General features: G+C 46.5%; 2 protein-coding genes across 4 annotated transcripts in view; one reads left to right on the forward strand and one right to left on the reverse strand.

Moving 5' to 3' along the window:
• Positions 1-1,434: 1,434 nt before the first annotated feature.
• On the reverse strand, positions 1,435-22,613 carry KCTD21 (potassium channel tetramerization domain containing 21). Of its 3 annotated transcripts, none has more exons than XM_027531765.1 (2): positions 22,508-22,613; positions 1,435-4,628 (listed from the first exon to the last, which is right to left on the reverse strand). In XM_027531765.1, the coding sequence occupies exon 2, from the start codon at positions 4,595-4,597 to the stop codon at positions 3,815-3,817; it is 783 nt and encodes a 260-aa protein (XP_027387566.1). In that variant the 5' UTR covers positions 4,598-4,628; positions 22,508-22,613; the 3' UTR covers positions 1,435-3,814. The 3 variants fall into 3 exon arrangements, with proteins under 3 accessions (XP_027387566.1, XP_027387571.1, XP_027387567.1); XM_027531770.1 differs by lacking the exon at positions 22,508-22,613 and adding an exon at positions 21,637-22,163; XM_027531766.1 differs by lacking the exon at positions 22,508-22,613 and adding an exon at positions 21,322-21,590.
• A 128-nt stretch (positions 22,614-22,741) lies between these two features.
• The window catches only part of USP35 (ubiquitin specific peptidase 35), a 64,348-nt gene continuing 63,225 nt past the window's right edge, over positions 22,742-23,864 (forward strand). The window contains exon 1 of the mRNA XM_027531771.1: positions 22,742-23,099. The gene's annotated coding sequence lies outside the window, so the exon portion shown is untranslated. The remainder of the gene's footprint in view (positions 23,100-23,864) is intronic.

Here is a 23,864-nt window from a genome sequence, read left to right on the forward strand (position 1 = left end):
TTCTTCTCAGGGCCCCGCTTGGTCCCTTTGCCCCAGACTGAGGTAAGCATGCCACCAGACTTGTCTCCACGGCTCTCTGCTTGAGGCCACACTGTCCTGAAGGTTCTGAAGGAGAGTGAGGTCACAGGGCTGTCCTGACAGATGGAGCTGCCAGAGCCAAGACCCCACAAGGCCTGGAAAGGAGCCTGGGCCCCTCTCTTTGCTGGGCCAGTTGTCAAGGTGGTTTTGCTCTGCAAGATGATCAGGGGGTCTCATTTCCCTGCCAAACGCTGCCCTAGCCCTGAGTTCCCTGGGACATAGGCAGACTCAGGCAGTCAGTTTGAATAGACTGCAGTTCAAGAAATGGATGGGCTATGAGATTCTGTGTGATTTGAACGCATGAGAAATTGGCTCAAGGCTGACCTTGACTATGCCCCCACTTACAGTAGCATGTTTTAGGAATAATTTGTACGACAAAGCTGAAAGTTTGGGGTGAACAGAGGTGCAGTTACAAAAGTGCCATGCTTTAGGCCACACAGCAGTTTACAAAGCAGAGTGACTGCATCTCAGCCTGGGGGGCTGTGTAGGGCACTGAGATGTGGGCAAGGGGGCTGGCCACCTCGGCACGGGGAGCTCTGGCCCAAGGGTGGCATCATGAGCTTGTCCTTCAATAAAGGCAAAGGGCTTCAGGTGGTCCTGAGGGTGAGGTCTCAGGGAGCGGTGCCTGAGGTGACAGCTCTGCTGGTCTTCCCACAGGTAGGGGCCCTGTTTGGTGGCCTCACCAAATGACACACCAAAATGCCCTAGGGTTCCCTTGAGCACCCTTCCTGACCATCCCTCTGCATGCCCAGGGAATGAACAGAGAGCTGACAACGTCGTGCGTCCAGAAGTGCTCTTTAGTTGGGACAAAGCTCTCACCTGTGCAAAAGGCTAAATGAACTGAGTCCAGTTGAGATCACTGATCACTATCGGGTCTTGCTCAGGGCAGTAAGGGGCTCAGACAAGCACATTACCTGCCTCCCAGTCCACCCTGACTGGTCCTCTGGGATGGGGCCACCTGCAGGCTTATTATCTGTTGCACAAGCAGGTGGCTGCACATACCAGAGTGAGATGTGTGCTCAGTGAGGGCCTTGCATGCGCTGCCCGTGGCTCCCCTTCTGCTACGGCCCCGAGTGGACACTCCCCCACCCTGCTTGGCTCCTTGGCCTTGGCTCATGGTGTTTCCTGGTACAGTGCAGCCTACCCTGAGAGGCCCAGCTCGACCACCCATTAAGCCCTTTCTGAGAGCTAAGTTTACTTTCCCCAAGTTCCCAAGCCCAGGGTGTGGACCTCTAATCTTTTCTACGCTGAACATATCTGTGACTGTTCCCATCCTCAGGGCCCATATACCAGGTACCCCAGAAGGCTTGTTAAATTGTTATATGTTTGTGGTGTCTCCAGCTTAACAATCCATCATTACTTCTAAGAGAGCAAACATTTATTGAGCTATGTGCCAGGCCTAGCTAGGAATTTTCACATACACAACCAGGTCACATAACACTGGGAGGTGGGGTTGTCATCAGATGAGGAAACAAATCAGGGAGGCCCCGGGACTTGTCCAAGTTTACACAGCACGTGCTGGAGCCAGAATTGAGACTCAGGTCAGCCTGATTCCAAAGCCAAGGTTTTTCCCCTTATATGTAGACACAAAATAATAACAACCATTTATCATTTATACTGTATTCTCATATACATTATTTCATTTGATCCTCACAACAGCCCTGTGAGGTAGATAGGGTTATGGGTTACTGTTATGCCCATTTCACAGATGAAGAAACAAAGGTGGCTCAGTGAGGTGAGTGACTTGCATAAAGTCACACAGCAAATTAGTGGCTTCACAGGTCCTGTGCTTTCTCTAAAGTCAAGCTGCTTGAATTAAGAAGCACCAAAAAGACGGAGAAATACTTTTTATGAAAAGGAACATGGGACAGTAGTGATTTATGAGATTTCTTCCTTAAATTGTTCTGCTGTGGTCACACCTTCTGCTGGCTGGTCTGAACTGTGTTCTCCTGAGTGGCTTTCCAAAATACCAATAGTCTGGTGGCCTGGGACAGTTGTGAGACTCAGGGGTCCCACTGTACCGGGGGGGGCGGGGCGGGGAAGACCTTTATTACTTAAGGAATGTGGCCTTTCCCACAGCTGAGCACACAAGCTCCTTCCTCAGCCCATCCCCTGGGGTACCTGTGGCACCAGGCGTCTCTGGCTTTGTCTGAGGGCCCCTGCCTAGTGGGGAAGACTGTGGGACTTCCACGGTCACCCTCATTCCAGGGATGAATCATAACATGCAGTTTTGAGACTTGCACTGCTTATCACCCCTGGAAAGTGGTGGCTCAGGGTGTCTTGCCCTGGGTCTCACCCCAAGGAAGTCAACAGACTGGTTATGCACAGAAACAGTACCACATTCCTCAGAGCAGTGTTATAGGTGCTGGACACTTCCTCCAAGGGCAGTGTTATGGTTCAGACCACTCCTGGGCTCCTTGCTACACACTGCCAAGACCCTGGTCTCCTTCCTCTGGGGAAGCAATCTTCAAACTTACCAGAAGATGGTCAAAAGCTATGCAGGGTCATGTCTGGTGAGGAGGGAGGGTCATAAACAAAGTGAAGCTGTAAAAACAGGGATGACCTACAGGGACAGGGATGACTTACAGGGAATGTCAGGGGGCTAACCTTGGTTTTGAAGACAAATCCCAAGGGGAATCCTAATTCCAAGTAGTAATATTTTCAGAATAGGTATGTGGCCTCTCTCAAAGTGACTATTCTGAAAAACAAAATACACATTTGGGTGAGAAGAAAGGTCTACCAGGAACAGAAAATGCTTGTGGGAAGACAGATTTCAGCTCAAGATAAGGAAGGACTTTCTAACAGCCAGCCATGACAGGGGCTGGTTGTGGGGATGACGGATGTTCTGTTGCTGAGAGTATGTAAGCAGAGATAGTTATCTCCTGAAGGTACTGGGGGGAAGCCCTCAGCCTCAAATGTGCTGGGGTGTGCTTGGGGTGGGAGAGCACTAAATGACTGTTGAATTATTTTCCAACCCTGAGAGTGCATAATATATTTGTTTAAAAGAATCTGTTTCAATGACACTTCAAATTCTTGGAGAAAGAAGTCAGGGATCAGGCCACATGATGAAGTGCCTTTCATTGTAGTGGCTCCAGATACTTTCAAATCTTCACAGGGATTAGCAGCTCATTCCTGAAGCCAGGAATCCCAAGATGCCTAGATTTGGCCCTGTCAAGAGGGACACCCCATCTTCTGAACATGCCTGGAGACTCACTCCTCTATGCCGGGCCAGCTCAAATCCCACCCCCACTACCTACTTCATTTCCAAGCCAGCCAAGCAAGCCCCAGGTCCTGGCCACATCCCGGGGATGGAGGGGCAGGCAGGATGGGAATCTCTGGGGAATTCCTGTTCTGAGAAACCAGAAGGAGCCTCTTATTCTCACTTCACCCCCCTCTACCAAAGGAAGGGCTGCAGGCAGTGCCTCATGGTACAGAGAGAGCTGGAGTCCAAGGGAAAAGTGCTGTTTTCTATCTAGCCAGGAAGTCCTCCTGTAGGACATGATGGCAGACTTCACTTACAGCAAACTGCCCATCTCCAGCTCAAAGCGGCAAGGAAAAAGGTGGCTGTGTCAAGAGGACACACAGATTCCTATGGGTGGACTGCATTGTTGGGGGGAATCAAGTCCTGCTATACGATTAATGCAGATTAGTATGGTACCCTGCCTCACACCACCGGTGAGACATTCTCCAACATCCTGGCTTTGGGAAGACCCCCTCCAGTGTTGCTGGGGTCCTTTTACCTATACCGTATTAATCGAATAATCTTATTGTTCATAAAATCCACAGCGTGTGGGTGAGAAGAGTCGATGCAGAAGCCATCACTCAGCGCAATCTTGAGCACCTCCTCCACAAAGACCTGGAAGCTGTTGATCTGCTTGTTGGCTGGCACCACCCAGAGCCTCTTGAGGTTCTGCTTGGTGTACTCCTCCTCTGGCAGGCCCTCCACATTGGCCACCCAGTCCAGAGTCAGGTGGTTGGGGTCTTGCAGGTGGCTGGTGATGGAGGAGAGGTTGCCATTGGAGCAGTAGAAGAGCTTGGAGCCGAGGAGCTTGAGGAAGAGGCAAGAGGTGCTGAAGATGTTGGCATTGAAGACCTCCATGCTGGAAGAGGAGAGGCTGTAGATCTGGGGTGCCTCACGCACGGTGAAATGGACCGTCTGCACACGCTGGTTCAGTGTGATGTTGAGCATGGCGTTCTTCTCGGCCTTGGACAGCTCCACCTCCTTCTCCTGCAGGGCCTCAATCAGGGGCTGCACCTGGTAGAAGTCGGCCTCCCTGCGCAGCAGGCCCATCTCCTGGAAGTCCTCGGGCAAGTCCAGGTGGGAGGTTCGGAGGAAGTTGAGGATGTAGCGGAACACTTTGCCGTCACGGTCAATGAAGCAATTGCCCTGGCTGTCCCTCTTGGTGGGCATCTTCCCGCTGAACATAGCACCCAGCATGGAGTCAGGGAAGCTGGTCAGGGTTGCCAGTGAGGTTGTATAGAGCTTCCCCCCGACATTGAGCGTGATGGGGTCAGACATGGCAGGAAGGCTGGGGTGCAGGAAAATAGTCCTACAGAGAGAAAAGAAAGAAATGACCATTACCCAACCATATCTGATGTCTTAGTCTTTTGGGGCTGGTATAACAAAATACTGTAGACTGGGTGGCTTAAGTAACAAATGTTTATTTCTCATAGTTCTGGAGGCTGGGAAGTTGAAGGTCAAGGTAGGGGCAGATTTGGTGTCTGATGTGTTCTAATATGGAGAAGGGGCAAGAGAGATCTCTGGAGTCTCTTTTATAAAGACAGTAATCTCTTTCATGAGGGTGGAGCCCTCATGACCTAATCTCCCAAAGGCTCTACCACCTTATACCAGCCCATTGGAAGTTGGGATTTCAGTGCATGAATTCTGGGGGACACAAACACCCAATCCATAACATCTGGGTAGTCACGGTTCTCAATTTCTTATTGTATGTCCTTGGAGTTGAAATGAATGAATAACTCGATAAACAACTGGATGGGTAATAATTGTCACTCAGACAGTAAAGCGTCTGTCTACAATGCGGGAGACCCGGGTTCGATCCCTGGCTTGGGAAGATCCCCTGGAGAAGGAAATGGCAATCCACTCCAGGACTATTGCCTGGAAAATCCCATGGACAGAAGAGCCTGGTAGGCTACAGCCCATGGGGTCACAAAGAGTCGAACACAACTGAGCAACTTCACTTTCTTTCTTTCTAAAGCATGTTAGGTTCACTAAGGGAGTTAAAAAAGAAAGAAAGAAATGAAAAGAAAAAGCAGAGAGGGATGCCTTCTGGCGAGGGTTACCCCTGCAATGTCAAGAGTCACAGTGACAGCTTGGATGTGCCAGCGGAGGGGAGCTTTGTAAGCCTTCAGGCATCTGTTTTGCTGTGAGACTGAAATACAACCCAAAGAACTGCTAAGAAAGAGAAATATCAAGACTCTACTTTCTCCAAAGAAATCTCGATTAAAACTTAGAGAGAAGAAATACAGCTCCACTCACCAGAACACCGACACAAGCTTCCCTAACCAAGAAACCTTGACAAGCCACCTGTACAAACCCACACAGAGCGAGGAAACGCCACAATAAAGAGAACTCCACAAACTGCCAGAATACAGAAAGGATACCCCAAACTCAGCAATTTAAACAAGATGAAGAGACAGAGGAATACCCAGCAGATAAAGGAACAGGATAAAAGCCCACCAAACCAAACTAAAGAGGAAGAGATAGGGAATCTACCTGATAAAGAATTCCGAATAATGATAGTGAAATTGATCCAAAATCTTGAAATCAAAATGGAATCACAGATAAATAGCTTGGAGACTAAGATCAAGAAGATGCAAGGAAGGTTTAACAAGGACCTAGAAGATATAAGAGAGTCAATATAAAATGAATAATGCAATAAATGAAATTAAAAACACTCTGGAGGCAACAAATAGTAGAATAACAGAGGCAGAAGATAGGACTAGTGAATTAGAAGATAGAATGGTAGAAATAAATGAATCAGAGAGGATAAAAGAAAAACAAATTAAAAGAAATGAGGACAATCTCAGAGACCTCCAGGACAATATTAAACGCTACAACATTCGAATCATAGGGGTCCCAGAAGAAGAAGACAAAAAGAAAGACCATGAGAAAATACTTGGGGAGATAATAGTTGAAAACTTCCCTAAAATGGGGAAGGAAATAATCACCCAAGTCCAAGAAACCCAGAGAGTCCCAAACAGGATAAACCCAAGGCGAAACACCCCAAGACACATATTAATCAAATTCACAAAGATCAAACACAAAGAACAAATTTAAAAGCAGCAAGGGAAAAACAACAAATAACACACAAGGGAATTCCCATAAGGATAACAGCTGATCTTTCAATAGAAACTCTTCAAGCCAGGAGGGAATGGCAAGACATACTTAAAGCGATGAAAGAAAATAACCTACAGCCCACATTACTGTACCCAGCAAGGATCTCATTCAAATATGAAGGAGAAATCAAAAGCTTCTCAGACAAGAAAAAGTTGAGAGAATTCAGCACCACCAAACCAGCTCTCCAACAAATACTAAAGGATATTCTCTAGACAGGAAACACAAAAACGGTGTATAAACTCGAACCCAAAACAATAAAGTAAATGGCAACAGGATCATACTTATCAGTAATTACCTTAAATGTAAATGGGTTGAATGCCCCAACCAAAAGACAAAGACTGGCTGAATGGATACAAAAACAAGACCCCTACATATGTTGTCTACAAGAGACCCACCTCAAAACAGGGGACACATACAGACTGAAAGTGAAGGGCTGGAAAAAGATTTTCCATGCAAATAGGGACCAAAAGAAAGCAGGAGTAGCAATACTTATATCAGATAAAATAGACTTTAAAACAAAGGCTGTGAAAAGAGACAAAGATGGTCACTACCTAATGATCAAAGGATCAATCCAAGAAGAAGATATAACAATTATAAATATATATGCACCCAACACGGGAGCGCCGCAATATGTAAGACAAATGCTAACAAGTATGAAAGGAGAAATTAACAATAACACAATAATAGTGGGAGACTTTAATACCCCACTCACATCTATGGATAGATCAACTAAACAGAAAATTAACAAGGAAACACAAACGTTAAACGATACAATAGACCAGTTAGACCTAATTGATATCTATAGGACATTTCATCCCAAAACAATGAATTACACCTTTTTCTCAAGCGCACATGGAACCTTCTCCAGGATAGATCACATCCTGGGCCATAAATCTAGCCTTGGTAAATTCAAAAAAATAGAAATCATTCCAAGCATCTTTTCTGACCACAATGCAGTAAGATTAGATCTCAATTACAGGAGAAAAACTATTAAAAATTCCAACATATGGAGGCTGAACAACACCCTGCTGAATAACCAACAAATCACAGAAGAAATCAAAAAAGAAATCAAAATTTGCATAGAAACTAATGAAAATGAAAACACAACAACTCAAAACCTGTGGGACACTTTAAAAGCAGTCCTAAGGGGAAAGTTCATAGCAATACAGGCATACCTCAAAAAATAAGAAAAAAGTCAAATAAATAACCTAACCCTACACCTAAAGCAACTAGAAAAGGAAGAAATGAAGAACCCCAGGGTTAGTAGAAGGAAAGAAATCTTAAAAATTAGGGCAGAAATAAATGCAAAAGAAACAAAAGAGACCATAGCAAAAATCAACAAAGCCAAAAGCTGGTTCTTTGAAAGGATAAATAAAATTGACAAACCATTAGCCAGACTCATCAAGAAACAAAGGGAGAAAAATCAAATCAATAAAATTAGAAATGAAAATGGAGAGATCACAACAGACAATACAGAAATATAAAGGATCATAAGAGACTACTATCAACAATTATATGCCAATAAAATGGACAACGTGGAAGAAATGGACAAATTCTTAGAAAAGTACAACTTTCCAAAACTCGACCAGGAAGAAATAGAAAATCTTAACAGACCCATCACAAGCACGGAAATTGAAACTGTAATCAAAAATCTTCCAGCAAACAAAAGCCCAGGTCCAGACGGCTTCACAGCTGAATTCTACCAAAAATTTAGAGAAAAGCTAACACCTATCCTGCTCAAACTCTTCCAGAAAATTGCAGAGGAAGGTAAACTTCCAAACTCATTCTATGAGGCCACCATCACCCTAATACCAAAACCTGACAAAGATGCCACAAAAAAAGAAAACTACAGGCCAATATCACTGATGAACATAGATGCAAAAATCCTTAACAAAATTCTAGCAATCAGAATCCAACAACACATTAAAAAGATCATACACCATGACCAAGTGGGCTTTATCCCAGGGATGCAAGGATTCTTCAATATCCGCAAATCAATCAATGTTATACACCACATTAACAAATTGAAAAACAAAAACCATATGATTATCTCAATAGATGCAGAGAAAGCCTTTGACAAAATTCAACATCCATTTATGATAAGAACTCTCCAGAAAGCAGGAATAGAAGGAACATACCTCAACATAATAAAAGCTATATATGACAAACCCACAGCAAACATTATCCTCAATGGTGAAAAATTAAAAGCATTTCCTCTAAAGTCAGGAACAAGACAAGGGTGCCCACTTTCACCACTACTATTCAACATAGTTTTGGAAGTTTTGGCCACAGCAATCAGAGCAGAAAAAGAAATAAAAGGAATCCAAATTGGAAAAGAAGAAGTAAAACTCTCACTGTTTGCAGATGACATGATCCTTTACATAGAAAACCCTAAAGACTCCACCAAAAAATTACTAGAACTAATCAATGATTATAGTAAAGTTGCAGGATATAAAATCAACACACAAAAATCCCTTGCATTCCTATACACTAATAATGAGAAAACTGAAAGAGAAATTAAGGAAACAATTCCATTCACCATTGCAACAGAAAGAATAAAACACTTAGGAATATATCTACCTAAAGAAACTGAAGACCTATATATAGAAAACTATAAAACACTGGTGAAAGAAATCAAAGAGGACACTAATAGATGGAGAAATATACCATGTTCATGGATTGGAAGAATCAATATAGTGAAAATGAGTATACTACCCAAAGCAATTTATAGATTCAATGCAATCCCTATCAAGCTACCAACGGTATTCTTCACAGAGCTAGAACAAATAATTTCACAATTTGTATGGAAATACAAAAAACCTTGAATAGCCAAAGCTATCTTGAGAAAGAAGAATGGAACTGGAGGAATCAACCTACCTGACTTCAGGCTCTACTACAAAGCCACAGTTATCAAGACAGTATGGTACTGGCACAAAGACAGAAATATAGATCAATGGAACAAAATAGAAAGCCCAGAGATAAATCCACGCACCTATGGACACCTTATCTTTGACAAAGGAGGCAAGAATATACAATGGATTAAAGACAATCTCTTTAACAAGTGGTGGTGGGAAAACTGGTCAACCACTTGTAAAAGAATGAAACTAGAACACTTTCTAACACCATACACAAAAATAAACTCAAAATGGATTAAAGATCTAAACGTAAGACCAGAAACTATAAAACTCCTAGAGGAGAACATAGGCAAAACACTCTCCGACATACATCACAGCAGGATCCTCTATGACCCACCTCCCAGAATACTGGAAATAAAAGCAAAAATAAACAAATGGGACCTAATTAAACTTAAAAGCTTCTGCACAACAAAGGAAACTATTAGCAAGGTGAAAAGGCAGCCTTCAGAATGGGAGAAAATAATAGCAAATGAAGCAACGGACAAACAACTAATCTCAAAAATATACAAGCAACTCCTACAGCTCAACTCCAGAAAAATAAATGACCCAATCAAAAAATGGGCCAAAGAACTAAATAGACATTTCTCCAAAGAAGACATACAAATGGCTAACAAACACATGAAAAGATGCTCAACATCACTCATTATCAGAGAAATGCAAATCAAAACCACTATGAGGTACCATTTCACGCCAGTCAGAATGGCTGCGATCCAAAAGTCTATAAGCAATAAATGCTGGAGAGGGTGTGGAGAAAAGGGAACTCTCTTACACTGTTGGTGGGAATGCAAACTAGTACAGCCACTATGGAGAACAGTGTGGAGATTCCTTAAAAAACTGGAAATAGAACTGCCTTATGATCCAGCAATCCCACTGCTGGGCATACACACTGAGGAAACCAGAAGGGAAAGAGACACGTGTACCCCAATGTTCATCGCAGCACTGTTTATAACAGCCAGGACATGGAAGCAACCTAGATGTCCATCAGCAGATGAATGGATAAGCAAGCTGTGGTACATATACACAATGGAGTATTACTCAGCCATTAAAAAGAATACATTTGAATCAGTTCTAATGAGATGGATGAAACTGGAACCTATTATACAGAGTGAAGTAAGCCAGAAAGAAAAACACCAATACAGTATACTAACACATATATATGGAATTTAGAAAGATGGTAACAATAACCCTGTGTACGAGACTGCAAAAGAGACACCGATGTATAGATCAGTCTTATGACTCTGTGGGAGAGGGAGAGGGTGGGGAGATTTGGGAGAATAGCATTGAAACATGTATAATATCATGTATGAAACGAGTCGCCAGTCCAGGTTCGATGCATGGTACTGGATGCTTGGGGCTGCTGCACTGGGACGACCCAGAGGGAGGGTAGGGGAGGGAGGAGGGAGGAGGGTTCAGGATGGGGAACGCGGGTATACCTGTGGCGGATTCATTTCGATATTTGGCAAAACTAATACAATATTGTAAAGTTTAAAAATAAAATAAAATTAAAAAAAAAAACATACAAAAAATAATAATAATTAAAAAAAAAATGAAAAGAAAAAACAAAGCCTGGGTCCCACCCTCCAGAGACTGTTTTAATTGGGTGTGGCATGTAAGCCCACCATTGACGTATTTTAAAGCTGATTCTAAATGTTCAGTTAGGACAGAGAACCACTGGTCTAAGGAAAGGCAGAAAATGCACCTGGACTGAATGCTATGCTGGCTGCCCTTACGTACATTTGCTTACACACTATCCTTTGACATACACAATACCACCAGTCATCCCCACTGTGAGGGAAACTGCCAGGATTCACTCCCCAGGCTTACAGTGGTACAGGGTCCTGCAGGATTCAAGCCCAGCTGCCTTTATACGAGACAGAAAAATGTATTCATCCTTACTAGCCAACTACTGGGCCATTCTCGGTACTTAACAGACATTCTGAGGTGTAGAACTCCAAGCCCCGTTCTCCTTCTGCTGTATCAATGTTGCCTTATTTATTTTTCTATCTAAAAGAATGCACAACAAATGGCTGTGATTAGTACCATTTCCATCTATCTTTCAGGCCCACAATGGGTCACTCGGTCCTCTGGACTCCCAGTGACGCTCCTTCTGGATTCTCACCCTCCCATGATGACCTGCCTGGCCATGAAGATGCCCTTGGCTCCTGATGGCCTTCCCTTTCCTACCATGATGGAACCCCAGGCTCCTCTGAACCTTGCTTTGTAGTGTGGATGTGGGCCTTTGCCACCGAGCACCCTTCCTGAGGGCTCTTTACCCACTCCTTAACAACTCTCCCCTGCTATCCCCCCACTGACCTCACAGCCTCTAGTGTCCATGGCTGGTGAGTCTCCTTCAACCTGAAGTCTTGGATTCTAACTTTTCTTTAAGGGTCTAGAAATCAGGGGATGTACTGTTTTTGTTCCTAACATGATACCTTCCCAGGAGTCAAATTGTGCAGTGAATCCAGGAATCTTTCCCTAATGTTGGGTGTGGGGCACAGGTAGGAATCAGTCCCAGTGCTGCCCCTGAGAAGAGGCCAGGCTGGCAGAGGAGACCACAACAACAGGCAGTGATGAGGAAAATGACCAGCTACAGCACAGTGAGGACAGCTAATATTTCATAATAACGTTAAATGGTGTATATATCTATAAAAATGCTGAGTTGCTACGCTGTAAACCTGAAACTAATGTTGTAAATCAACTCTACCTTAATAATAAAGAAAGAATAAAATAAAAAGAAGGAAGGAAGGATGGAAAAAAGGAAGAACAAGCAGGAGTAGGCCTGGGGTGAATTCTGGCACGCTTACTGTCCAGATGGGAAAACTGAGGTCCAAGCAGGGGACTGCCCTCAAAGTCACCCAGCAAGGGTAGCAAGCGGGCCAGGGCGGTTGTCACCAAACATCTGCCTTCCGAGGGGGCTGACTGCACTGTGAACCTGTGAGTCACTCAATCGTGTCTGACTCTTTGCAACCCCATGGACTATTTGCCCCACCAGGCTCCTCTGTCCATGGGGATTCTCTAGGCAAGAATACTGGAGCGGGTGGCCATTCCTTTCTCCAGGGGATCTTCCGGACTCTGGTATCGAACCTGGGTCTCCCATAGCGCAGGCAGATTCTTTACCATCTGAGCCACCAGGGAAGCCCGACTGCACCGAGACCCCTTTACTCCAGAGGGTGGTGGCCATGCTGGGTGTGGAGGACTCTTGGCTGCCTCACCCAATTCTTTGGCGGGGTTGGGGTGGGGGGTGAATTCTGTCCCTGTCCAACAGGGCACTTTGATATTGCAGAAAGGCATTAACCATCTGGAGTGTCTGAAGAGAAACAAGCCCATGATGAAGTTACAAAATCATTAACAGAAGCCTGGAGCAGATGGGCTGTGAGACGGTGGTGGTGGGTGGGTTGGGGTTGGGGGAAGGGGGGTGTCCAACAGAGAAGGCTGGGGGAGGGCTCCTAGGAAGGGGCGGTAACCACGCTGCTGAGACTTGCAGCTGAGGTGTATGCTTGGCCTGGGGCCCGAGTCTGACCAATTTTCCCTCCAGGGGGTGCAGGCAGGAGCTGGACCCAGGAGTGGGCCACCTGCTTTCTCATTCCAGCATCTCCTTTTCTTTCTAGATAATAATCTGCACCTTCAACTTTCCAGTCTCTCTTTCTCTTTAAGGCTCAGGCTCTGTGAAGTGGCTGAGCTCCAAGGAAAGGAAAGGGCAGGCTTTGGCGCGGCAGAGAGGCTGGGATGTCTTTCCTGACAATTCTCTGGGCTGCAAACCCCATATCTCCTAAGTACATAACTTCTGAAGAGCTCAAAGCAGGTGGGGAGGACAATCAGGTGCCACAGGGCAAACCGGGGCCCTTGGATGGGCACTCAAAGTCCTATTTTTCTGCATGCAAAGCGACAGAGCAGCTGCCTTCCTGCCCCCGCGCCCTGCTGTGCGGCTCCTGGTCATTCATCCAGCGCAGTGCCAGGGGTTGCAGTCTGGGCCGAGGCTGGTTAGAAGGAGGTCTCCTGACCCCTGGAATACAGACTCAGACATAGAACACTTATGGACGCACTGGGGGAAGGAGAGGGTGGAATGACTAGAGAGAGTAGCACTGAAATACATGTTACCATATGTAAAATAGATAGCTGATGGGAAGTTTCTATATAGCGCAGCAGGGAGCTCAGCCTGGCGCTCTGCAACAACCTCGAGGGGCAGGATGGAGTGGGAGGTGGGAGGGAGGTTCAAGAGGGAGGGGATATGTGTATACCATGGCTGATTCGCGTTGATATATGGCAGAGACCAACACAACATTGTAAAGCAATTATCCTCCAATTGAGAAAAAAAGAAGGTAGGTCTCCTGACCCCAGACTAGGGGGCTCCCTGTGCTCTTCTCCACAGACTCAGGAATCATAGAAGTCAGCCCTTCCAGCCCCTATTTCCTAGTCACAGTGCCCAGTGCCCACCGTGGAAAGTCCACAGGCTTGGTCTGAGAGCCATGATGACACAAGGGGGTAGGAACTGGCATCCCAAGGCTGAGCAGCTTCCCTGAGGGTGGCAGGGGCTTTCACCACTGAGCTCCAGCCCCACTGTGTACCCAGCTGCCTCTTAGACATGCCCACCTGGATTTTCTGTGGATACCAGAAGCCTCACAAAGAGTTCCTCTTCACCAGATCCTGCTGTGACTTCTCAGCCACCCATCTGCGTGAGCCCACAAGGCAGCCCTGACTCAGCATCCCTAACATTTTTCTCAACTGTCTCCTTGAACCTGTCCCTGTAGGAACTCCTGGAGCTCAGGGCTCACCCCAACTCCCCCAGCATCCTCACGTGGCTCCCTGCCTCCTTTCTGTCCACCTGCCATTTCAGTTTGCAGGCTGATTTTCCTGAAGCAGTGCTGCCTGCTCTGACTACTGTGTGCAATCCAATCTCAACTTCAATCCCGCCTCTCCCCACACTCTATGCTCCGGCCGTCCTGACACCACGGGATCCGCCCTCCCCTGCCCTGCCTTTGCTCTCCTTATACCACCCTTCTTCACTTTTTTCACTTTCTCTGCATTCAATCTATGAGTCACTGCCTCTATCTATCCCCAAACCTCCACTTTGCCAGCTCTCTTCTTGGGGCTTCTGGTCCCTTGCACAGACCACCATTCTATCATGTAATCAATCATGTAATGATCTGCTTTGGATTTGGCCCTCCTCCCTAGTGCTCTCAAGGTGAAGATCACTGGACATCGATATGCATAAAAAGAACCTCAACTCTTATCTCGAAACACAGATGAAAAATTAACTCAAAAGAGGTCACAGACAAATGGACTGTGACTCAGCAATACAAGCCAACTAGCTACTGACACACAACACAGAAGCCCCAAAGCATCCTATTAAGTGGAAGAAGCCGGCCTCAAAAGGTCACATGGTGTATGATTTTACTTATACAACATTCTGGAAAAGACACACCTATAGATACAGAAGTCAGACCAGTAATTGGAGAGGCTGGGGATAAGACTGGCTACAAAGAGACTGGAGGAATATTCTGGACTGACAGAAATATTCAATATCTTGATGTAGTGGCAGTCAGATGACTATATAAAGATTATAGAAATTCGTGTAACTGTACACCTAAAAAGCGTGACTTTTACTGCACATAAATTATGCCTTCATAAACTGGAAAAAACCAAGATTGTGATTATGTCATGAATAATATAATACACTGGGTTATGACCAGTTTTATATATATTGTTGTGAAACTTTTGTTTCATTTGTGTGTGTGTGTGTCTGTGTGTGTGAGAGGCAGAGAGAGAGAGAAAGGAACTGGAAGGTGATATAAAGTGTACCTTCATAACGTGGGTTATGATGAAACTTGTTTGTGAAAACCGCTGCCTGGTTTGTGATCTCTGTGGCAGCGGTGACCCAGCTCCTGTCCCTCTGTGTTCACTGCCGAGCACATGGCGGGTGCTGGGGGTACTGCGGAGGAGGGGCCGAGGGAGGAAGGGATGAACACGTCCTGAGCATTCTACTACATCCTAGGCCTGTACACCCACCAGCCCTTTAAACTCATATAGCAGTTCTACAAAGCAGCCATCGTTCCGTTAGGCAGATAGGAAACAAGAGACTCAGGAGACTGAGGACTTGCCCAGGACACACGGCCGGGAGTGGAAAGCTCACTCTCTTTCCCCTGCACAGGCTGCTGAGAGCTGGAACAGCAACAAAAGGCTGTTTCATAGCTTTCACAAGTTTGAGAATCCCTGAAGCAGCCTTTTAAAATAGTGCTAGGCAGCTTGCTTGGCAAGACAGAGCTACCACCTGCTGAGCACACACTTCCTGCTTTTATAATGCTTTGGCTAACACACAGTAGCATTTTATTTATTTTTAACAAATTATATAGAGAAGTATAGAGAATGATACTACCGTGCTGATTCTTTACCTGCATTACCTCACTTGATGTCTATATAAGCACCCTGCCGGACAGATGCTATTATTTCTGTTTTACAGATGAGGAAACCGAGGCTCAGGAAGGTTAAGAGATTGCTCAAGATTACAGAGCTAGTCACTGGAGGAGCTGTGATCTGAATCCAGGTCGGTGCGAGTCCAACACCTCTCACTATTTCCCCTTCCCACCCTGAGGCCCTAACATGAGTGGAAGGTGCACATTCCCTTATTCTCTGCCCAGATCCGACTGGGGTAGGTCTTTCGGCAGCTAGTCTGGGGCTGGCCTGGGACTCTGCCCACTCACATCTGAGGATATGGGGACTGGATCCTGGATGGCCTGGAGCCCCTCCATAGCTGACATACCACAAGTCTAAACCCTACTGTTTCAATAGCAACCCATGATCCTTAATGACAAAGCAGCAAAATACAAAAAGCCAGGTTTTTTTAAAAAAGCCAGATTAGAAAAGATGAATGAGAATTACAAACCGGACCATGAAACAGGAGATAAAAGAAACTCCACCACTGTCTGAACAAATAATTTGTCCTAAGCAGGAGAATTTCCAAGTCTGCCTCTCGACTCAAAAAGAACCAAGAAAAAAGATCAGCCCATTTCCCTCTCTGAGAAAACCAGGAAATTATCCCAGGCAGATCCTCGGACCATCTGCCTGGGCAGGGAAAGTCAGGGGGCCTGGGAACTTGGGAGGTGGCTGGAACTCTCTCCTCCCTGAAATAAGTCTGTGGCCCAAATGAGGGGTGGTGGATCTTAAAGCCCAGCCTGGTACCATGTGGAGGGCAATCCCAGTCTAGAGTCTGAAAATCACCCCGTTGCAACCTTTAATTGTAACAAAGGAAATAGAATTCTCTGAGAGTGAGTGTCCTGTAAGCAGGGGTAGTTAAGACATTGCTCTGGAGTCCTCCTTTAAAACTATGTCCTTTAAAACCATTCCCACAGGTCTCAAGAGACACAGCTACTGCCTGGTGAGTACTTATTAGGTACTTGCTATTAGACACATTTGCTCAGTTAATCCTTGTAACTTCCTTTGAGGAAAGCATTCTCTCCACTTCATAAATGAGAATCTGAGGCTCTAAGAGGCAGGTGACTTGCCCAAAGAAATGTGTGGCGGAGCCAGGATTCAAGCCCAGGCCCGTCTGCCTGCCATACTCTGAATGACCTTGGGAATTCAGCAGTCAAACCCCTTGCAGAGGTTTGGCACTTGTCCTCTCCTACCTCTTACCAGGTGCTCTCATACCTGCCACCTCATTTTGATTCTGACACGCATGACCAGTGAGTGTGCAGAGAACCAACATTTCCTGAGCACTGAGGACATGTCCCGAGCTATGTGAGGCATTTTCCTGTAGATTATGTCACTGCAACACCACACTGAGGCTGTGAGGCAGGTACAATTATTATCTCTATTTTCTGGATTATAAAACTGAAGCACAGAGCAGTGAAGACAGCTGCTTAAGATCACACAGCTAGCAGTAGCAGAGCTAGAATTCCAAGTGAGGCCTCTCTTCAAAGCCTGTGCTGCCCAGGGACTTCCCTCGTGGTCCAGTGGTTAAGAGTCCACCTTGCAGTGCAGGGGATGTGGGTTTGATCCCTGGTTGGGGAACTAAGATCCCATGTGCCGCGGGGCAACTAGGAAGTCCATGCACTGCAATGAAAGATCCCACGGGTCAGGCCTGCAGCCAGGTAAGTAAATATTTTTTTTTTTAAAATTACACCTATCTTAAAAAACCCCTGTGCTCCCTTCGAAAACAAAGAAGCATATGCTTCTTTATTAAGAAGCATAAATAGGACTCGAATAAACAGAGACCTGTGATGATTCTGAGAGGCAGTATCTTAAAGCTGTTCTTCCCTGGTGGCTCAGACAGGAGATCTGCCCACAAGGCAGGAGACCCAGGTTCAATCCCTTGGCTGGGAAGATCCGCTGGAGAAGGGAGTAGCAATCCACTCCAGTATTCTTGCCTGGAGAACTCCATGGGCAGAGGAGCCTGGCAGAATACAGTCCATGGGATCGCACAGAGTTGGACACGATTGAGTGACTAACACTTTCACTTCACTTAAAAATTAATTATAGTTGTTATGCTATTCTAATCCCACTCCCAAAAGTATGTTTTCAAAAGATTAAAAAAAAAAGGATTAAAATCTTATTTTGGAAAAATTGGTGATAACCTAAAAGAGTATTTGAAAAAGTATATTTTAGTATAATGTATGAAATCAGACTGTGAGGCAATGACATTTCAGACTGTGGTGTTAAGACAATGAAAAGGGGAAGGAATTTTGTAGTAACCATGTTGAAAAGACTGATTATCAATTAAAAAAAAAATATTGATCCTTACAACAACTCTGGGATGTAGGCAAGATAGATCACATTATCTTTATTTCACAGACACAGTGAGAATGAATCCCTGGCCCAGGGCTTTGTGTCCATTCTTGACCTCTGAGTCATGGCCTCTGGGAGGTTCCAGGTTTGGACACTGCTCAGAGGACTAGTCCTTTGGAGGCAGCCTAAGGTCTTCTCTAACCCGGGTCCTGAACAAGAGACTGAACCCAGATGCAGAGGTCCTAGTTAATAGCCCACACACTAACAGAGCCTTAGAACAAGCAAGGGCTCTTTCTGTGCAATTCCCTACATTATTGCCCACTAAGCCTCCATAATGAAGGTATTTTACATGCAATCTACTCCTTTTACACACCGAGGACCAGTTGTTTTAACAATCAAACTACAAGGCTTTGATAATTATTTATCTTTTTATCCATCCATCCATCTATACATCTATCATGTCTCAGCTCTGCTCAGAGCCTAGAAATGATACTCCAAGTAGCAACGAGCACACCTGACTCCGGATCGTGGTTTTTAAACCTTAACTCCTACAAAAACAAACTATGGTTTCCTGGGGAAACTGGTGATTCCAGGACTTTGACAGGAAAAATTCAAGGTGAGCCTGGAACATCTCTTTCCAGACAGCAAAGAAGACATCAAAGATTAACGTGATCAAGTCAAAAGAACGCAGATCTCAAAAGCTGTCATCACAAGGAAAAATTTTTTTCATAACTATGTGATCATTCCACAATATATACAAATATCAGATCATAATTTGCTGTTTTTCTTGTTTAGTTGTTAAGTCGTGTCTGACTCTTTGAGACCCCATAGACAGTAGCCTGCCTGTCCATGGGATTTTCCAGGCAAGAATACTGGAGTGGGTTGCCATTTCCTACTCAGGGAGGTCTTCCCAACCCAGGGATTGAACCCATGTCTCTTGTTATCTTCTGCATTGGCAGGGGCATTCTTTACCACTGTGCAGCTGGGAAGCCCACTTTAGTTACAAGAGGGAAAAACTTAACCTTTTATGGAAAGATCAGGCTGTTATGACCTTATCCAATAATCAAACTTAGCATTCATGGATAGGATAGTAGGATTCTGATAACATATGCCTCCTAATGTGATGCAATTGTAAGTACACAACATTGCCAGAAAAGAAATAAAACAAGTTGAACCTAGTTATTGCTAAAATAAATTTAAACGGGTAGAGGGGCTCTATCTAGATTAAATGAATTGCTTAGAGAGATATAATTAAATGCAATGAATGAATGTTGACTGCATCTGATTAAAAAAATATGAGATAATTTTTGACAGTTGGAGAAATTTGAATCTCAACTGTTTAGTAGATAATATTGAGTTCTTGCTATTTTTCTTAGGTATGATAATAGTCTTATGGTTATGGTACAGAATGTTATAATTAGGAGATAATATGCTGAAGAATTTAGGGGTCAAGTGTCAAGACATCTGTAACTTTTCAATAGTTTAGCAAAAACTGTACATGTGTAAAAACAAAATTGTCAATGTGAATCGGTGCATCGGTGAAAGGCTATTCCTTCAATGTTTCTGTATGCTTAAAAATTCTAAGAATATTTTTATTTTGAAGGAAGAGGGAAGAAAAGAGCACTTCTTTCCTGCGACTACAGATGTAAAGTTTAGTCAGAGTGCCTGGCCCTAGTAAATAGCCAGATTCCATAAATATTAGATGTTATTACTACTACTAAGGTGCATTAGCATCTCATGATCTTCTCCTGATGTCTCAGTGCTCTGGAGGATGAAGAAGCTAACCAGGGCTAAGCTAAAATAGCCCACAGTTGGTGGAGGGCAACTGAATGTACATCCAAGTAGTCTTCATACTCAGACGAAACTGCCCACAGGAACCACAAAATTAGGCCTGCCTGTCTCCATGCTGAGATCCAGGCTGGGAGAAGATGGCTGTTTAGGCCTTGTTTTCCCTGCTTCCTTTTGAACTCAGTCTCTGCTACTACAGTAGAAAAGAAACTCCTGTGATGGTTTACCAAGAATGTTAACAAAGAGGGGCCACTTCTGGGCCTCACAGATGTTTATGGGAAGAGGAAAGTGCTTGGGCTTTGGTGTCACCTGGGCTTGCATTTGAATCAGGCTCTGCCACTTCATTAGCTGTGTGGCCCTAGACCAATTCCTGGGCACACGATGGTGATCATAACAACAGCAGCAGTAATAATAATGGCTGACGTTTATTGAGCAGTTACTACTATGCTATGCACTTTGTGTGTGCTTAGTTGCTCAGTCGTGTCCGACTCTTTGCAACCCCATGAACTGCAGCCCACCAGACTCCTCTGTCCATGGGGATTCTCCAGGCAAGAATACTGGGGTGGGTTGCCATGCCCTCCTCCAGGGGATCTCCCCAATCCAGGGATCAAACCCAGGTCTCCCACATTGCAGGTGGATTCTTTACTGACGGAGTGACCAGGGAAGCCCTTTATGCATGTTAATTTCATAGATGAAGATGCTTATTATTATCCCTACTTTACAGACCAACCACATCACGCCCTCTCCTATCTCTGCAGTTTGGCATCTGCTATCCCTCTGCCTGCACTGCGAAGAAAATGCCATTCATCTGCCAGACCCATTGGCTGCAATTCATTCCTTTCTTCTTTGCATCTCCAGAGCATTTTATTCTTACTCCTTACCAAGGCTCACTTTCCTTAAGTAGACGGTTGCTTGGCCACCCTGTCAGGTCAGGGATCTGTACCCCAGATCTGTACCCCAAGAAGTCGGCAGGCAGGGGAAGGGGGAAAACTTTCTCCCCGTTTAGTCATATCCATTTTCCTAGTCCCAGACTATCATCTACCAATAGGGAGGTTTACCAATCTCTTCTGAATTTTCAAAACTTTCTATTTTGAAACAGTCTCTTGAATTTTCAGTTTGGAATCTGAGGCACATGGCAAAGCCCAGGTAATTACCTGGAAGTAAATATAAGAACTCCCAAAGTATAGGGGATGCATAGAACACAGCTAGGTAAACTTCAAGGATGACAGCACTCAAAGTGAGTAATGTGTCTCCCAAAAAACTAGAGCAGTCTTCCCCACCTTACTTACACAGCCCACCAGATAAAGAGTCTGGCTCACAGCCCTGGAGACTATCTGGGGATACCACCCTCCACCTCCCCTTCCTGGCCTCCCCACACCCAACAGCTGTATCTTTAGCTCTGCTTTGCCCAGTTCGTATCTCTAAAAGGCCCAAATGCTGTTTGCTCTATTATATGCTCACCAGACAGAGAAGGTGCTTCCCAACTCAGATGACACACTTGGATCTTTGAAGGAGTCAACCAACAGGGCAAAGTCAACCAACAGGGCTGGAGAAGGGAAGTCACCTGACCTGGCTTGCACAGCAAAGCATTCTCTCATCTGGTGTAGATTTCCAACAATCATCACCATCCTCTACCCTCTTCCAGAACCTTCCTTCATCCTTTTGGCTCACCCTTAGGCTTCACCTTCTGGTTTTCCTCAGGCCCAACCACTCTTCCACGGTCTTCCTGCTCCTCACAAGAAAGATAATTTATGAACAAACGTCTTTCAAACCTACCTCCTCATTTCATCCTAACAATAAGCCTCGGAGGTTAGCAGTGAGGAAGCTGGTCCTGTCACACAACCTGTGAAGGACCGGGACACTTGTCATCTATTCCCGGCCATTCACTACAGATTAAACCTCTACCTCCCTGCACTGCAGGAAAAAAAGCAGTGCCTTGAGAGTAAGGAGTCCTTGGGTGGTTTGGGGCAAGTCATTTTACTTCTCTGAGCCTCAGGTTCCTCAACTGTAAACCGATATGGTGACGTCTTCACAGGGTGTGAGTTGAATGAACTCAAATGTGTGACGCCGGGTTCAAAGGATGGGCTCTTTATTTTCTAGTCACAAGGAAAAGATGCTCCGTGCATCTGTAGACATTTGCCCATCTGGGCACTCTCTTACTCAAGTCCTATCAGCGCTGCTGATCCAGGGCCGAGAGGGATCCTTTTCATCTTTCCGTCTCCACCCTTCCCTCCCCAACGCTTTTCGGCTCATTCCACCCAATCCAACTCAGGCTTGCTTCCTTGGCTTCCTTTGCACCCATTTCCCCAGCCCCTTCTCCGATCTCACGCGCGTTCCACTTCTTATCTAGAGACCCCGCCCCTCCTTAACCCACCCACCGGACTCCTCCCACAGTCTCGGCCCTTATTATCCGGGCTTTTCAGACTATCGCCATCCGTCCAGGCTCCTTCCACCAGCTCCGCCCCTTCTTCCCCATAAACGTCCCCTCCCCCGCAGCCACAGGCGTTGCTATTCCCATTGCACGGATGAGAATGGCGAGGCTAGGGTAGGCTAGATGACTTCTCACGGTAGGACAGGTGTCCAGATGGGTCCGTGACCCCTAGCCAGCAGTCCCTGCACCCCACACCCCCGTCCGTGCCGCACCCACCTCCTGCCCTCGCTCAGCAACCTCCCCTCCGCGGGCGGCCAGCGCAGCTTTGCGAGGGGGGCGGAGGGCCGGAGCCCAGCCCAGGGGCGTGGCGGCCCGGGACCCGCCCGCTGCTCTCTGGGACTTGTAGTCCTCCAATAGGCTCTTTGTAGCTCCGCGTTTCGGGCGTCGAACTTCATCTCCCGGGAGGCATTGCAGTTAGCCGGCCCGCTCCCGCCCCGCCCCCACCAGAGCTCAGGCCGGCTGGCCTTAAAGGGGACGCAGCGTGAGTGGCGGTTCGCAGGGTGGCCCCCGCTGGGCTCCGCCCCTTTTCCCGCACCTCGCCCCTCCCCCCAACTTCGCCCCGCAGCCCTGTGGCTACGCCGCTGAGTCGAGCTCCCCAGTTACAGACTTGTGCAGGGCCGGGTGGAGAGGTTGGGCTTTGCAGTGGAAGCAGCATCCCTGCTGTCTGGGACTTGGCGGAGGGCGTCCCCACTCCGGGGGAAGCCAAGGACCCGCCCTGACCTCGTCTGGCCCAGCCTGGCTCCTTCCCGGCCAGAGCTCCCCTCCTTAGGAGCTGACTCCTGAGGCCGGGGCCACCAGGCTTCCGAAGGTAAGGGGACTGGGGCGTGTATGAGGGTTGGGGGAGGGAGTGTCTGAACCATCCTTTTGATGGTTCGAGAGCCCGGACACGCGCGTGGGGCTCTGAGAATCCGGGGCTGGGAGGCGGGAGGTCTGGGTGCATAGTGGGCCTGGCTGTGTGACCTTGGGCGAGTAGCTACCCCTCTCTGGGCCTCCATCTCCTTCATCAATTGTGTACATAGAGACCCCGCCCCTGCCCCCGCCCCCCTCAGGGTTGAGGGCACCGGCGCCCAATATATCATGAAGCTCACCGGCCTTTCGTGGGATCCGCAGACCCAGTCTGGGCTGGGAGCAGGTGCAGTGGTATAACTGGAGGGGGTGGGGTGGGGCCGAGGTGGGTTACAAACTGGGGGCGCCCGAGAGGCCACCTGCGCTTGGAATGGGCTCTGCTATTCTCTGCATTCTCGGCCAGGGCGTACTCCAGCTACAAGAAGCCTTGCGCACGGGAGACCCCGGATATGTCAGCCTGGTGCCCGCCCTTCCAGAAAGCCTGGGGTGGGGTGGGGATGGGGGCGCGGCCACCAGAAGTGTGTGAGGGGTGGCCCCCATTGCTTATGTGTTTCTGAGAAGGGAATATATCCCACCTCCTTCCCTTCTCTTCCTCAGTTCCCCTTCAGTAAAATCGTAGGTGGTTTTTACTGATAACCTCTCCCCACCTCATTTTTTCCCCTCCTTTCTTTTGGGGTGACAGTTTGGTGGCCCAAATGAAGGTCTCCCGGTAGTATGACAAGGGAAT

Source organism: Bos indicus x Bos taurus, chromosome 29 (assembly GCF_003369695.1).
Source record: "Bos indicus x Bos taurus breed Angus x Brahman F1 hybrid chromosome 29, Bos_hybrid_MaternalHap_v2.0, whole genome shotgun sequence".
Classification (NCBI taxonomy): domain Eukaryota; kingdom Metazoa; phylum Chordata; class Mammalia; order Artiodactyla; family Bovidae; genus Bos; species Bos indicus x Bos taurus.

Excerpts from the sequence above, each read along its gene's own strand:
- KCTD21 (XM_027531766.1), bottom strand. The coding sequence starts at position 21,488 with ATGGTGATGATTGTTGGAAATCTACACCAGATGAGAGAATGCTTTGCT. Across the intron at positions 4,629-21,321 it reads GGAAGCACCTTCTCTGTCTG|GACTATTTTCCTGCACCCCA; the intron begins GTGAGCATATAA and ends TTCTCTCTGTAG.